General features: G+C 43.4%; 1 protein-coding gene across 1 annotated transcript; it reads right to left on the bottom strand.

Annotated features, from left to right (window-relative positions):
- Positions 1 to 957: 957 nt before the first annotated feature.
- ncapd3 (non-SMC condensin II complex, subunit D3) lies at positions 958 to 16,936 on the bottom strand (the record flags this gene model as incomplete). Its single annotated transcript, XM_080858881.1, has 35 exons — positions 958 to 1,054; positions 1,206 to 1,257; positions 1,364 to 1,426; positions 1,558 to 1,602; positions 1,698 to 1,759; positions 2,064 to 2,173; positions 2,364 to 2,537; positions 3,033 to 3,143; positions 3,541 to 3,725; positions 3,812 to 3,945; positions 4,561 to 4,698; positions 4,828 to 4,907; positions 5,264 to 5,497; positions 6,336 to 6,436; positions 6,617 to 6,731; positions 7,126 to 7,239; positions 7,605 to 7,705; positions 8,341 to 8,438; positions 9,063 to 9,254; positions 9,667 to 9,881; positions 10,912 to 11,046; positions 11,341 to 11,414; positions 11,534 to 11,600; positions 11,768 to 11,832; positions 12,281 to 12,545; positions 13,285 to 13,410; positions 13,873 to 13,945; positions 14,265 to 14,401; positions 14,538 to 14,622; positions 14,779 to 14,840; positions 15,055 to 15,234; positions 15,516 to 15,694; positions 16,009 to 16,171; positions 16,335 to 16,489; positions 16,888 to 16,936. 35 exons carry the CDS (start codon positions 16,934 to 16,936, stop codon positions 991 to 993), a joined length of 4,203 nt encoding a protein of 1,400 aa, XP_080715007.1. The 3' UTR covers positions 958 to 990.
- Between the last annotated feature and the right edge of the window lie 38 nt (positions 16,937 to 16,974).

Genomic DNA, 16,974 nt, shown 5'->3' with positions numbered 1-16,974 from the left:
AATCCTCCTCCCAGCAGCCGGCATGAAAACTTACAGTAGGCTATATATAGGGACTGCTCAGATAAGCACCCAAAGCTATCCATTTTGAAGTGCGGCCCGTTCAAATCGGCTAGATGTGAAAGTACTTATATGCCAAGTAACTATTATTCAAAGTTGTACAATGTCTTCCCTTCAACTCTGTATTGGCTTTAAAACGGAGTTAGATGTAAGCATATTGAGAGGCTTTGAGTTTGGCGATGGTGCCAAACCATACTCTTCATCAATAAGAACAGAATAAACGATTTGATTTAGCACTTTTGGCCTAGCAGCACATGGCAAGGCCAATATAAACCCTGGATTATCAATAAACCTTCCTATTCTTTTTAGCGCCTATCCTGTATTCCAGACGCAGTTATTTTTTAGAATGAGAAATATTACTAATTGCCCTTCAAAATAGCCCTAGCGACACCCATGGTTGCTACACATGCATGGCCTGGTGAAAAGTAGGGAGCCACTGCATGATGACTGTCCCATCGGCTTGGGGACTGGTCACCAGAGGTCATGACTGACCCCTGTGACCCCTGTAGCCTGCTCACACAACAGTAGAACGCATGAGCTTATACGTTCATGCAAATGAAAGAACTGCTTTTAAGTGTGCATCCACGATATCCAATGCAGTCAGAAAAGTGCCTCCCTACAGGTCCACATTAAGAACATATCGAAGTTATACGTTTGGTGTAAACAGATGTGCCACTATAGGGCGTTCACTACATACTCCAATCGTTACATCACTAAGTTCTAAATAAATCAAATGCTAGAAACATAGTATATTGGCATGCCCATTAATTAAACTGTATGTGTTGGAGAAAACAAATACTACAGTTTTAAAGTGTTTTAAAGAGTGTAAATAGTTTATTCAGAAGAAAGTATATAAAAAGAACAGGCAAAGTGGACAAAACAAGACATTTATATCTGAAAGCCAGAATAGAAAGCAGAACAGGGCAACACTGTTCATTTAATTTTGCGCAGTGGGTTCTTGCGCAGAGGGGACTGGATGTTCCACTGCCTTGGGGTCCTGTAGAAACCAAAACAGGAGTCAAGGACATCACCTCTTCCAGACACCAAGCAACAGTATACATGAAAAAAAACAATGGCCTAAAAACATCAGAGCAGGGTAAGGGTGTGTGTGTGTGTGTGTGTGTGTGTGTGTGAAGAGGGATCCTTACTCTTGCCCCAGAGTCACATGAAAGATTTCGTTCTCCTCATCTTGCGGTGTCTCTGCAGGAAAGACAGCAAAATCAAGGCCATTTATTTCATTCACATTTAATTCTGATACCCCCATTACTTTGGGAGAAAATAAAGACAAAAAGGGATAACGTTTTACCTTTGCCCTTGTGATATCTGATAGCACTGAAAGCTTCACCAAACGTCACGTTGTGCATGCTCACTGAGAAGAAAAGTGATACAAACTGTTAGAGTGCAGAAAGACAAAAACAAAGAAAGAACATATCTGTCCGAAAAAGAGAAAGACAGAGAGAGAGAGAGAGAAAAAAAAAGAGAGATTTCTGACCAACTCACCTTGTGGAGTGCTGATGGCTCTTCCAATATTCCCGTTCATCTCTACTGTGATGAAAACAGAACATGAAAACAACACATTTCAATACTTAATAAGAATTTAGACCTTTTTCCTAATAATTGCGTGTGCATGTCCAACTCACCTGTTGAAACAGATGTGTCTACTGACGGCTGTGCATCACTGGTCTCTCTACCTTCAGATAGCCTGTGAGAACACACACATACACCCATATGGGTCCAGATTGAACCAAAGCATATACAGTGTTTGAAATGCCTCTAGCACAAACATCACAATAATAAATACATCTGAAAATGGCAATGCTGGGGGCCAAGGTCCAAGGGCATGCTGCAGTGTTTAAGGCAAATCAAGACCAATCCTTTGAACTCAGATCATAAGAGGTAATATGGCAGACAGAATGTATTCAAATTCTGTATTTATTCGGAGGATAAAGCGGTTCTCCTCTCCAGTTAAAGGTCTGATCTGATTGGCTAAACAGGTGATGAGGTACCTTTGCAGTCCAGTGGGGTTGGAGCTGAATGTAACAGAGGCAGGAGCGCGGCCAGGAGTTAAGCCTTGATCAGATGGTGCAGAGGCGCGTGGGCCACGGTGACTTTTACGCTACGGTAAAGAGAAGAAAGGAGAAATAGACAGAAAAAGAAAAGAAGGTAAGCATGTTGCCATCTATGCAGTGGATTTCTACATCTTTCCTCCACCCACATGTAGCTGCTACTGCTACAGCTAACACCAATGGAGTTACAACACAACTAAAAGAAAATTAGGAGAAGAGGAACTGGAAGAGAAGATGTACAGTGGAAGGACGAGGGGTGGTCTTGGTGAAGGTGAGGCGCTGCAGCTGGTGCTCCAGGGCGTCATCACCCTGCTGTTTCTGGTACTGCTTCAGGCCAAACTCCAGCTCCTCAGCCAGCTGCATGTCGCCCGCAAACACCTCCTTCAGCTCAGCCCGGTAGTCCTCTGTGATCAGCTACACATACACAAACACGTGGAGGAGTTCAGCTAACAAGCCTGCCAACAGACAGAATCCCTGCAGTGGGACTGCTGCACACATACTTCAAATCACTAGTGACGGGAATCACAGGTTAACTCACGATCCAATATCACAATATTTTTCCTACTATAACGATATACATCACCACATAATTTCAAACTATTTCAAGTCCAATTCTAGCCAGCAACTGTTAAAGGTCTATTTAAATGGAATGTGTTAGTAATTGTTCTGGGTTAGAAGATATTAACATACAACTAAATTAATATATACAGTTTATCTCGATATTTCAGTCAGTATATCAATAATGTATCGCAAGCAGAAATATTGCAATATATTTCTTCCCAACCCTACTTCATGAGGACAACAACAGGAAGTGATTTTTTTTTTTTTTTTTTGTTGCTTGCATGCTTCTGATGTTTATCCACAGGTACAAAATCAGTGGCACTTGGAAATGGTTTGTTCCATTCTAACCTGTAGATATCTCATGAGGTTGCCTAGCACAGGTGAACGCTTCTCTTCCAGCATGTTCTTAAGCCCCAGGACAATGGGGATGACGTTCTCCATTAAGTTCTTCTTCTGGGCCTGAAAAGCACAAAGAAAAGAACACGAGAGCCCAAAATATCATCAGTCTCATACTGATGGCCCAGCACCGTGTGAAATACTCCATGTCAGTGGAATTCCCAATGGGATAAGCATATGAACGTTACACAACCCAGTTAAATTGGTTGTGGTACAGGAAGTGGAGAAGGAGTTTAGTAATCAGAAGGTTGCTAGTTTGATACCCTGTTGAAGCGTCCCTGAGCAAGACACTGAACCCCTAATTGCTCCTGATGTGTAGTGTGCCATCAGTGTAAATGTGCAATCCTTGTAAGTCGCTTTGGATAAAAGCATCTGCTAAATGACTAAATGTAAATGTTAATGTGAAATGTAAATTAAATTGAACACCTAGAGGGCATTCTGAGGTTGAAGTGGCCCTTACATGTGAGATGAGCTTCTTCTGCATGGTCTTGACTATGATGGCCTGCTCGTCCTGAGGCTCGTCTGCGCCCTCTGCTGCACTGGTGGCAGACAGCTTCAGCTCCTTCAAACTCAAAACGTCAAACGTATCCGACAGCAACGCAGCGCCGTCCTCGTCCAAGGGCATTGTCTGGTCCACGAAACCAGCTGGAGAAAGGAAGGTGGGTTCAGAAATGAACATTGACACGTGTTTTTTAATGTGTACGTGTGTTTTACACGCTAAAGGTTGTTACCCAGGATCTCCTTGCTGATTCTGTTGGTGGTGTTGAAGCGCTGCTCATCAGTGAAGTGCTTCAGCAGGAACTTGTAGATCTTAAATCGCTTGCCTTGGTTCAACTGGCCCCGGAGAGAGAACCGGGATCTCTCACTTAAAGGAACACAATGCAACAATTATACTTCAGGATTAGGATAAGCAGTTTTACCTTAAAATAACAGCTTGAAAAAAATTGGTGCGCTAAAATGACTTGGATATGGAGAATTGCCTCCGTGCCATTGCCATACCATAGTAGTCCATAGGCATATAACTGCTAAATGTAGGATTGCCTGACGCCGCCCGGCTTTCTACTGTCTGCTGAACTAGTTAGTAGCTTATTTGCCGTCTTGCTGATGTTTGACTGTGTTAGGACAGTTGTTGAGTAACTACCTTGTCATAATGACAAAGTCAGCACATTTTAAGAGATTTTGTTAGTGTTAGCCGCTAGCATATTGTTAGCGAATAGCAATTGATCAGGAATGCTTCTTTAAACAACAGACAAACCACCAGCATTAATTTGTCACCTGATGACAGCTATGATAGATACACAACAGCATTCAAAGAACTTGGGCTCAAACCCTAACTAACCCTAGCACAGCAACATTTCAAACACAGCCGATAGAAAACAAAAATTAAATAAATCTACGACACTTTTATCACTTCACTTCTATCTATTGGGAGTGTTTTGATAGCAATGAGACATGCAGTGAAGCAGGATGTGTAGGCTACCTTTCAGTCTGGGGGAACTGGTTGTACTTGCTGTGCTTGTCATAGGAGTTAAAGTGGACGATGCACTCAACAAAGTGCTGATAGAACATCAGTGGGTTCTTCTTCAGGAGCCGGTCCACCAGACAGTACTCGCAAAGCCTTGAAAGAAAGGGGAGAGTAGAATCAAGCAACATTCAACAAACTAGTTTTCTATTCTATTGAGAAGGATGAAGACAGTGCTTTATGGAGTTCTTTGCCTCTGAAATAATGCATCTGTGTACATTGTACCTCGCAATCTCACGGATAGGATCAGCCATAGCCACTGCATACCGGAAGAAGAGAGAGTCCTTCCACTTAAGAAACTCCTCCTGCAGGCAGTGCACATAGAAGTCATTCAATAACATTTCTCTCTCTCATACATATACAGACATGCACACTCCATAGTTAAAAATATAATGATTATTATTATTATTATAATAATTAACTATAACAGTTAACTTAAATTACAGCTCCAGTCCATGGGTTTCAAAGCTCTCAAGAAGCTGCCAAAAAAATTGGGGCCACTACTTGAATCTTTACAAACTAACCCTCATCTTTGTAAAATAACCAACAACCTTTATCTCAGAACTAAAGTATTTCTCCAGAACTTAAAAAGTGTGTGTGTGTGTGTGTATATGTGTGTGTCTGTGTGTCTGTGTGTGTGTGTGTGTGTGTGTGTGTGTACCTGCAACAGATTGGTGAGCATGATGAGGGTCTTCTCCCTCACGTCGGGCACGGGGTCAGCGAGGCAGGCGGAGATGTTAGGGACGTATAGCGTGGCCATGTTGGTGTAGCGCACGCACAGGTCACACAGCACCACCACCACGTTGCTGCGCACGGTCATGTGCTGGCCCTCCTCCAGCACACGGGCAAAGGCTGGCAGGCAGCGATGGGCCAGCTTCTCATGCTGCAGACACAGCTGGCCTTTAGACACACACACACACACACACACACACACACACACACACACAAAGGGGAAAGAGCGGTCAGTCAAAGACTGATCTGCTAAATTTTGTAATGGGACTGTAAAGAGTATGGGAAGACATTCATGAAGTTGTTACCAATGTCAGAATCAGAGAACATGGTCTGAAACAGCTCACCCAATGCTATTACACAACTGGTTTTATGAAATCTATCCCCCCCCCCCCCCCCCCCCCCCCCCAATTATTTTTAGATTAAATGGAAATCAGAAGCACAGGATGACCACTCAAATGCATTCACTAAGGACATGGGCTACTATTCTTTTAGACCCCTCATCTTTGATAAAAGCGCCTTTTTCGGAGGGTAGAAAAGATGATGGGCTATAACCTCACCTTCAGTGAAGACTTGCAGTCAGTCAGCCTGTTCATTATCATACAGTACATGTACGTATGTTTGGTCATGGATGGGTATTCAGGATTATTGTGTTACAAAGGCCCTATTTCCCATTCTGTTCATGACGCACGGGCACGAGTGGTTTCATTAACTTTGGCTACTCTTCTCCAACAACATATTTGATATTACCGCGTCACGAGAGCAAGAACATAAGCCCACATGTAACCACATGAACATGAAACCAACATACATGACACTAAACATTAACTTAATGTTAAAATAATGAAAAGAAATGAAATGAACAATAAATACATTTAATCTCATCTTGAGACCTTAGCACTCACTACACTGTTAGGCTTATGACTTTATGAGGGGAGACACACACACACACACACACACACACACACACACACACACACACACACACACACACACACACACACCTTACCTAAGGTAACAACTGCATGAGCTTGCACCACAGATGGCATGGGGGTCAGCTTGAACTGAGACAGGGGCTGACTGCCGGGCAGCTCTGTAAAGCCTTCTGCTGGGAAATTGTGGGAAATCACAATGTCTTAGTTAAACAATAAGAAAAAAGGCACACTTACAAAACTTTGCAATGCAAACAAACTCACAGCAATTCTTATACATCCATACAGATTTACAAATCAACCCACTGTGTGTATGTGTGTGTGTGTGTGTGTGTCGGGGTGTTTGGTCTGACCTGGCTGTAGCTCCACAGCCGTGGTGAGGAAGGAGAGCACAAGAGCGAAGACCCGCTCCCCCACTTTCTCAGGGCAGTGCAGTGATGCTTTACCCAGCATGTACAGGTGCCTCGCCTGGTGGGGCCATGACAAACAGATCAACATTGAACACGCTGGAAAACAACTTAAAGCGCTTCTAAAACGTAGATTTTTGGGGGAAATAAGGAAGATCAGTCTAAACTCTGCTCCACGGGGATAATAGCAATTGCTGGTAGTCCCAATTCTGTTCATTTTTCATACCTAACTCTTACTGTATATATCTTATTTATTCAATTATTCCACTTTACATATGCACATACGCACTTTTATTGCTATTTTGCACTTCTGGTTATATGCTAAACTGCATTTCGTTGGCTCAGTACCTGTACTCTGTGCAATGACAATAAAGTTGAATCTAATCTAATCTAAAGTTTTACTGGTTAGCTCTATGAAGCAATGATTTCCAAACCAAAAAGAGACACGGCCTTACCACCATCTGCGTATCCATGTCCTCTGCTGCCTTCACGGCGTTGGATAAATAGTTTTGACAGATGGTCACTAGCTCACCACAATGCTTATTCATGAAGTCCTTAAACTCAGGCACCTTAGAGAGAGCGAGAGCAGAGAGAGAGAGAGAGAGAGAGAGAGAGAGCAGAGAGAGAGAGAGAGAGAGAGCAGAGAGAGAGAGAGAGAGAGAGAGAGAGAGAGAGAGAGAGGGAGAGAGACTGACTTTATTTTCTTTATGCTACTCTAAAATCTAACTGGATCATTTTATCCTTTCCATTTGTTTAGGTGCAAATATCTGACACAGAGTGTACACAGCTTTGAACACATGTATATTTAAGTAGAAAAGCTTGGCTGGGCCTGGAACTAAAATAATCGTTCTCTATGTGGTGACTATGAGTAGGGCCGGCAGACTGCCTGCCCGTGCAGTGAGCGATGTCGTCATGGGGAGGGACGCAAGCGCACCTCTTTGTGTTCCGCACGGCCCAGCCTGCACAGCGTCTCTACCCCAGCATGAGTGATGTCGGAGGGCATGGCACAGCTCCTCAACAGCCCCTTCACCTCACCTGGAGGGAAACAACATAGCGACAGCTGCGTGAACACAACAGATAGGAAGGCATATGGTTCAAAAGGTCTGTGTGTGTCTTTACCACGAACACAAAAAAAAACTAAAACTGGGCTGCGGTCTTAGTCAAAAATGACGTCATACGTCCTTTCCTAACCACTTTTCCTTGACGTCGATGAAAAAAGGGTCATGAGGTCAAGGAAGGATGTGAATGAAAATAAGGAACGGCAGTGCTAAGAGAATCCGACCGCAACGACACTAGGCTACGGAATTATGCGACGGGGGATGTTATTGACGCTGGTCTTTAAATGTTGTTGCAGCAATTCATTGTGGGATGGCATTATCTATTTTCCTTTCATTAAGGATGGTCCAGTGTACCCTATGCTAAAGGAGATAAGGAAGGAAACATTGAATCACCTTTCACAAGCTCACACAATGCCACTTAGATTCTTCCAGGTCATTTGAACTAAGTGAGGAAACTTCTTAAACAAATAAAAGTAGGACCGCAGCCATAGTCTTTATGAGGTAATCTCACACATAAACAGAGAAGAAACACAAAAAGGAGTGGCTATAATTGAGAAAGACAAAAAGGAGTGGCTATAATTGTGCATCCACACACAAAGAAGAGTGACTAACCCACAATCGTTTCTCTGGTGATGTCATTAATGTGCTCGGCAATGTCACCAATCACAGACAGGATGTGGCAAGTGGTGTCCACCCTCACCTCCTTCCTCCTGGGAAGAACATGAAGACAACAAACTTTTAAACATGAAATGATGGGTGGGAGACACAAATAAGAACATGAAGATAGCAAACGTTTAAACATGAAATGATGGGTGAAAGACACAACAAAGAACCTGAAGAGATAGCAAACGTTTAAACATGAAATGGTGGGTGAAAGACTCATCTACCAACATGAAGATAGCAAACGTTTAAACATGAAATGATGGGGGAAAGTCACAACTAAGAACCTGAAGATAGCAAACATTTAAACATGAACTGATGGGTGAAAGACACATCTAAGAACATGAAGAAACCAAAGTTTAAACATGAAATGATGGGTGAAAGACACAAATAAGAACCTGAAGACAGCAACCGTTTAAACATGAAACGATGGGTGAAAGACACAACTAAGAACAACTAAGTTTGGGACTCTGAAGGGCAGCAGATTTTCCCCTGGGTGGTTCAATGTCACCATCAAATGTCCTATTTTTGTACTGACAGCTTCAGTAAAATCAGCAGAATAGGACAATCTAGTCCTCTCGGTCAGCTGGAACACAACACTTTAAGGTGGTACAGTGCAACATCAGCAGTTCAGCATGCTTAGTGAAGCCCTGAGGGCAACTAGGACTCCTTACTGGAGCATGTTGTCCCATTTGTTCAGGATGGTCTCGTAGTCGAGGCCAGGGGCAGCTCTGGCCACTTGGGACAGCAGCATCCAGGCCACAGGGGCGTGCTCCGTCTCTGTGTGCTTGATAAGCGTGTTTACAAACGCTGTGGAAAACTTCTTCTGTCTGGACCACACGCGGAAGGCTTTGCGGAAGTAACATCTGGTGAAAGGGGGAAAGGTTTAGAGGGCAGGTGTTATTATATTTGCAGCGGTATGCTATTTCCAACAATTCATTGTTTCGTAATCAAAGCACAACAAAGGTCATTGCTACTGATTTTTTTTTAAACTGTTTTAAAACTGTTTTAAAAGCCAACAAAGATTCGGTTGCCATAAGTAATGTACCGTAGAGATGAGGTAACGCACCAATAGGGATAGAGACATTCTTACTTCAGTGTAAGGGTGGGGAAAAAAATTGATTATTATTGCTTTAGAATCGATAATAGGTTTAGAATCGAATCGTTGACCTCTGAATCGGAATCGAATCGTGAGGTGGCAAGAGATTCCCACCCCTACTTCAGTGTGTGTGTTTACTGCGTGTGCGTGTTTATTGTGTGTGTGTGTATCACACCCACCCGAGGTCCGCACACTGATCACACATGAGCCCCAGCAGGTCCCAGGCCAGCCTCTGGGCAGCGTCAGCGAAGTGGCGGGGGTCCTTAATGTGCTGCAGGATGAGCAGGTCCAGCAGCTCCAGAGCTTTCTCCTGCACAGACGTCTCTGCGTCCATCACAGACACCACCACCCCACGCAGCCAGGCCACCTGCACCAGGCTCCGGTCCGGACACGCCTGGAGGTGCACACACACACACACACACACACACACACACACACACACACACACACACACACACACAGAACATTTATTAGTGTGCTTGCCCGAATATTTTTTTTATTCTAGTAGTTTTTCTTGCAGCTAACTACTCCTCGCCCGATTGAGATAGAGACGCCGTTCAAACACCAAAACGTCCGGCCCGATCCGGTGCAAGCTGCTATGACTTTTCGTGGCGGTACTCCTTGCCACTCCTTTTTTATTCCTCTTTTTCCATCACCTTTTTTCTCCATAGACTTGCATGGCAGAACTTTGAGGCATTATGACATCATAATAGGCTCATTAAACTGGCTTGCACCTGTGATTCACTGACAACTCTCACTGACACCTGCGCACGGTTCCTCTTCTCTCTCTGTCCCTCTCCATTCAACTAGGAATATTAAGAGACACCTTCCATACCAGGGCTCTACTCACTCATGCATACTCACTCATGTTTACTCACTCGTGCATACTCACTCGTGCATACTCACTCGTGCATACTCACTCGTGCATACTCACTCGTGCATACTCACTCATGCATACTCATTTGTGCATGCTCATCCAGCAGGGAGAGCTGGAGAGATTTATTTTTGAGCTGGAGAGATTTATTTTTGGGCTTTTATGCCTTTGATCAGATAGGACAGTAGAGAGAGACAGGAAGTGAGCTGGAGAAAGATCGGGAGAGGGATTGGGAAATGACCGCGAGTCGGACTCGAACCGGGTCCCCATTGGTATTCCGACCCATTTATGGTACAGGACTGCTGTTGCTTGCGCCACAGCTCCCCCCTATTATTATTTTTTTTAATACGTTTATTTTACAGGGACAATATAGTATGACCACAGAATATTGCCAAGGGTTAATTTACATCTGCGGCAAATGAATGGCCAAACAAAAACAATGTGGAAAAGGCAATCGACACTGTAACAAAATAACAAAAGAGAGCAAGGATGCAGTGCTGGAACCAAGAATGGCCGAGAGCAGCTGACGGGAGGAGAATGGAGGACTTACGACGAGCAGGTCGGTCAGACACTGCATGGCCTTCTTCTTCACCAGGACAGACGTGTCTCTGCAGCGCTCGGACAGCAGGGTCAGGTGCTCCTTACTGCAGACGATCACGTTGTGCTTCAGTAAGCCTGTAATGGCCTGGGAACACACACACACACACACACACACACACACACACACACACACACACACACACACACACACACACACACACACACACACACACACACACACACACACACACACACACACACACACACACACACACACACACACACACACACACACACACACACACACACACACACACACACACACACACACACACACACACACACACACACACACACACACACCAAAGTTAGACCGATAGATAGATTGGACAACCAAAGAAGAAAACAATTTGGGTGGTCATGACAGCCAGGCCATCACCTCCAAAGCAGCCTTTCTGACGCTGGCCTTGGCATCGGACACCCGCTGCTTCAACAGCTCCATGGTGTCCTGATCTGTGCGAGCAAAACACATTTAAAAAATAATAATTAAAAAAATGTCAAAAATAACATTGGTCACCTGCCTGTGACATTTTAAATTCATGCCACCACAATGAGGAAGAGGCAGAACCTACTTTCGTCTGATGTGTTGGCATGTGTGTTCTGTGTGTTCTGAATCGTCCTGAAGGTAGAGAGTCCATGCTGGGTGGTCGTCACAGCACCTAGGGAAGGACAACAACAACAACAAACCCCCCACATTCTTAGTTATTTGACATTACGGTTGTTAACTACACTCTGCCAACCCCAGACAAATTACTATGTCAATTAGAATTACAACGGCGTCATTATGTCTCATTGTCAGAATTTACAAACTCATTTCCCAGCTCACCTTCACTTCCCTCCATCTCCAGTAGGCTCCGGGACTCCACAGCACCTAGGAGAAGCACCACCAACAGTGAACAGGAGGCCATGCACTGATAATGCTATCAACTTTGGGCACCAAAGACTTTTTACCAATTCATTGAAAAAGCAAAAGTAAAGCATAGGATGATCGATAAAAGAAAGTGTGAAATTAACCACCTGCTGATCCAATTACCAACAAAAAAAAGAGAGATAAGAGAGACAAGATAGATTTCTGAAGTCATTTGGTGGTTGTAATTGTGTGGTGGTAATAATGTGTGACCCCCACTTAACTCTAATAGAGCTTTTAAATATATTCTTAACTTCTAAGACTATCAGTGGTTAAGGTAAGAAAGAACTAATGAAAGATTTACTCTCCGGCAGCTGTGTTTGGCCTACTGCAGCATAATACATCATGTTTGAATGAAGAAGGGCCAGAAGACAAGTAAACCCTGTAGTCTGGGTTACAAGCACAGACTCACTAGCTTGGAAGAGCTCGTGCACATATCTGGTGGTGTTCTGTGACTGGAGGTCCAGGCAGCGTGAGAGGCAGTGCAGCGCGTGGGCGCGGACGGTGGGCGACACGTCAGAGCTGCGGCCGAACACCAGCGTCTGCACCAGGAAGCGCTGCGTCAGGAACTCCGCCTGCCCTGCCTCCAGAGGCGGCTCCTGATGCTCAGGCCCCTCCTCCACCACCACCTCCAGCAGCACCATGACAACGTCCAGAGCAAACAGCCGATACGCCATCTGATTGGGAACATGGCAACAAGAGTCAGCTAATGCTTAGAGTCTCAGAGGAACACTGGATGTCACATTTTTTTGTTTTTTTATTTGGCATATATTCGACATTTTGGGAACTCATTTAATTGTACAACGTAAAATGCTGAACAACTTTTTCTTTTTTTCTTGGCAATACAACTTTGTATTGCCAAGAAAAAAAAAAGAAAAGAAAAAGACTTCAGGCCTACGTGACTACAGGTTGGTGGTCTAGATCTCCAGTAGAAATAAGGCGACCAACTTTTGGTCTTCGCCTTATTTCTGGTTATCAAAAAGAAAATGGATCGGTCAAAGTCAACTACATGCCACAGCCTGACAATATATACCACAGTCTGTGTGATCCATCTTACTAAGCTTTTCTTGTTACTGAGCTGAGCCCATCATAGATCAGAGATGTTCCAACATGCAGGAGCAGAGCTGGGGAGAACACCGCGAGCCTCTGTGCTGGAGCAAAATGATATGTGGCATCATTAAATCAGATCCAACCCTCTACATATGTTAAATGTTTTATTGTTATAGTGTTACGGAGTTATATGTTATTTTTTGGTATATTTTACTTGTTATCTGTATGACGTCTACTGTGTAGATGATGATGATGATGATGATGCGGGCCAAGTCTTAAGAATTTTGCTGTGCTGAAGCAATTTGGTGCATGCAACAATAAACACTTTGACTTTGACATGCAAGAGGTCTACTTGAGGGCACTTACCTGTGGTTTCAGAGAGTAGCTGTACAGCCACCGGATGAAGGTTGCCCGCCTTGCCAGGGGCATCTTGGCCACCAGCTGCCCCACAGCCTGAGCCCCTTTGTTACGGTAGTCCGCTTTCTCCACCATCTGCAGCCAGAAAAGATGGTGATAATGATGACTAATGCACACTGTTAAATAGGGCCAGATCTATCCTGTATCTGTAAACACCCCACCCCACTCACTGTGTACATGTTCTCCCTATGTGTATTGTTTTTATTGTGATTCATGTATGTATGTTTGTGAGTTAAATGTATAAGCTACTGGATGACCTTAATTTCCCTCGGGATCAATAAAGTATCCATCTATCTTTCTATCTATAAATGTTAAGGCCATATCATCTTTTTCTGTTGAGTCGACCAACTCCACTAAACCCAGGCTCAGCATGCTCCCTTGAAAAGTGTCTTACTGTGAAGAGTGAGATCAGCTGGTCTAAATGAGGAATCATCAGATCCGACCTTTCAGCTTTTTTGCTTCAACATCTGAACACCTAAACCTTTCAGCCAAGGCAGACTTAGGCATGCCTTTAGTTTGAGTTCCATTCAACGTTACCTTGTCGCAAATGTGCTGAGCCAAGATGTAGAGCACGGGCACGGCAGCATCCTTCAGCTCATCAACAACGTGACTGTGAAACACAATACTGCTCTGTCAGTACACCTCAGCAAAACAAAGCACACAACAATAGCATTGGTGAGGGGAGGCTGAGGCACAATCGGTCATCGTCGTTGCACACTTTAGGCAGTACACATACAGTATGCCACCAAATATCATCAACGTTTTGCTCATAATAATAATTATAATAATAATAATTCATTTTATTTTTAACGCACTTTTCATTCAAAAGAATCTCAGAGAGCAATCAAAACAAAGCACCAGTGACAAAACACATCACATGAACACGCCATGAACACGTCATGAACACGTCATGAACACGTCATGCTCACCTGACAAAGCGTAGGGCCTGGTCCCGCGCAGCAACAACGGCATGCGACGGCAACAGCAGGGTGGGCTTGGACTGCATGTCATCTTTGCTCATCATGAGAATCACGAACAGCAGCCGGCGGAACACAGACCTCAGACACTAAAAAAACACAGACCCCCAGCAGTCAGTACACAAAGTACTCAGTCAGCACACATGTATTTGTAGATAAACATTTTACCATTTACTTTGGATGTACTAAGGCCAATTGTATAGAGAAAAATAACTGTTCAGGCACCGTGTCCCCAACTCCACGACTGGAGCAGAGTATCCACAATCCATGATAGGCCAGCTCCGGCAGGGTCTTCATTCTGTCAATTCTCCTGAACACCAAAGCGTATTGAAAAGTATAAGTGGATGTGTCACTCTCACTAATATAACACAACACCAATACCTACCACACACACACACACACACACACACACACACACACACACACACACACACTTAGTGACAGGCATAGTGGATGTTAAACTTACGCTGAATCTGAAAACAAGATCTCTTCAATGGTTGGCTCAAAGTGAGTGAGCTCAGTCAAAATCTAAATAACAAATAAAATATTAATAAATAAAATCAATATATAATTTATCAAATCCTTGACATCTGTCAGCATCTTAGATCTCATTTTGGGTTTAAAATTCAGGCTGGAAGATGCAACAATACTTTTCTTATAAAAAAAAGAGATCATGTCTATTCTGAAAATATTTTAAAACTATTTATTATTGGCATGTTTCAGTTGGAAACAAGCTACTCACCCGCACACACTCATTAACACATTGGGACCTATGCTGGAGAGAACCACTCTTCAGGAGGTGGAGCAAAGTTTTGACCACAGATTCAATTTCATTTCGTATGCACAGCAGCTCTTGAGTAGAGAATGAGGTCTCCATGTCAACATTTGGGTCGTCATCATCCTCATCGTCCTCATCGTCCATCTGGCAAGGTCAGACATTTGGGGGTTAGTGTACAGAACAGAAGAGAACCTCACAGACTCAGAGATGGAGCTGAGAAAGAATAAGGTGTCTTTCTTGTTAAATTCATGACTATCTTAAATGTGTAAGGCTGCAAAGCCTTCAGGTATTCAGAAACGACTAGCAAACTGCTCTGGTTTCATACAGTGTGTTTCTGAGAAACCAAAAGAAAGACACCTATTCCATTCAAACAGTAACACAGACATGTGATACACTGACACACATCTACGGATGTGCAAAAACACCTCATTTTGGTTCTTTGCCTGAGGCTTGGCACGTTTCCGTCCCTTTGGTTTGCCTTGGGAGTGACTGGGGGGGTCTTTCTTGCGTTTCTTTCCAGACGAGTCTTTTGGCCAACATTTCTGGATGAGTCCAAGGGAGCTCTCAAACAGAATTTGGTGAAAAACTTGATTGGCTACGCTACCTGAGGACATGAGACATACAAACATGTCAACATACAGAAACTCAAGTGGAGAAATATGTACAATGAAACATCGATGGAAGAGTACATTAACATCATTAAATTCATTACCTCCATGCAAAGGAAATCCAATGTCATTACGCTTCCAATTAATTAATTAGTCATGGCTTTTCCTGGCCTGGACATTTGAAAACGTTTATTATTTTTCCATTACCGTTCGGACTGTACATTTAGTAATGCCGATTGTACTTATAAGGACACGCCTTTGTGTTGTTTAGGAAAGATAATCAAGAAATCGCCAGGAAGTATGATCTTACCTGGAATTCTCAACAAAAGTAGGTAAAGCGAAGCTGCTTGCAACGCATGCAGCCTCTCCTCCAAGTTAGAGTTTTTTGACTTTCCCTCAATGATGAAATGGGACATGACTGCCACAAGAGTTTTGACGGAGATGTCATTTTCTTTCAACAAGATCCAGACATTCTGAAAAATGAATCAGTGCCATAAGAGACGTGTGGGTCACACTGAGAAACTCTTGCAAAAGTTTTCATATTAGTTCAGGGCAACACCCGACACAGACCAGAGTTTACCAATAGTAAAGCTTTTACGTTTTTAAGAATCAAGTGGAGATTGCGAAACAAACTACCTGTGTATTTTCTGTTGTGTCGTTTGCAAACGACAGCAGTTCAGTGTGTACAGTTTTGAAAACATTTGTTCCTCCTTCTGTTATTTTTTCCACAATGACAGCGTCCAGCTTTTCTGTCTCACAGAATTCCGCTTCCCATACCGCGTCCACCCAAGCTGCATACAAGATTTACACTTTTTATTGTACTGGTAATTACTGTTAAAACACGTAACAACGCCAGCTATGTAAGTTATATGGCTACGTTAGCCAACTAGCTCCGAAGGTCAAGCTACAATGCTACACTCGGAAGGTGATTTTCGTGTAGGTGCTCAACCACATGTGAAACACACTCGATTACTGAGAGTATAATCTATTATTTTCTTAACAATATACTTAACAACTTAATTATCGCTAACTACCATATCATAGCTATACTGGCTAGCCTGCAAACTAGACCAAGCAATGCTTGAGTTAACGTTGCTATCTCTTTATCATAAATGCCAGGTAGATTGCGGATTCTATTTCGGTAATCAACTTAGCCGAGTTATAACGAGTTATAAGAGGATGAACAAACCTTTTGATACATCTGATAATTTCAACAATTCCAGGGCGTTCAGCTCCATCTTCAAATATACGCGCCAAACAGAGGTAAGAAAACGGC

This window comes from Sprattus sprattus (genome assembly GCF_963457725.1).
Source record: "Sprattus sprattus genome assembly, chromosome: 20".
Classification (NCBI taxonomy): Eukaryota; Metazoa; Chordata; class Actinopteri; order Clupeiformes; family Clupeidae; genus Sprattus; species Sprattus sprattus.
The sequence above is the reverse complement of the archived record's forward strand: the minus strand, read 5'-3'. Positions and strand labels throughout refer to the sequence as shown.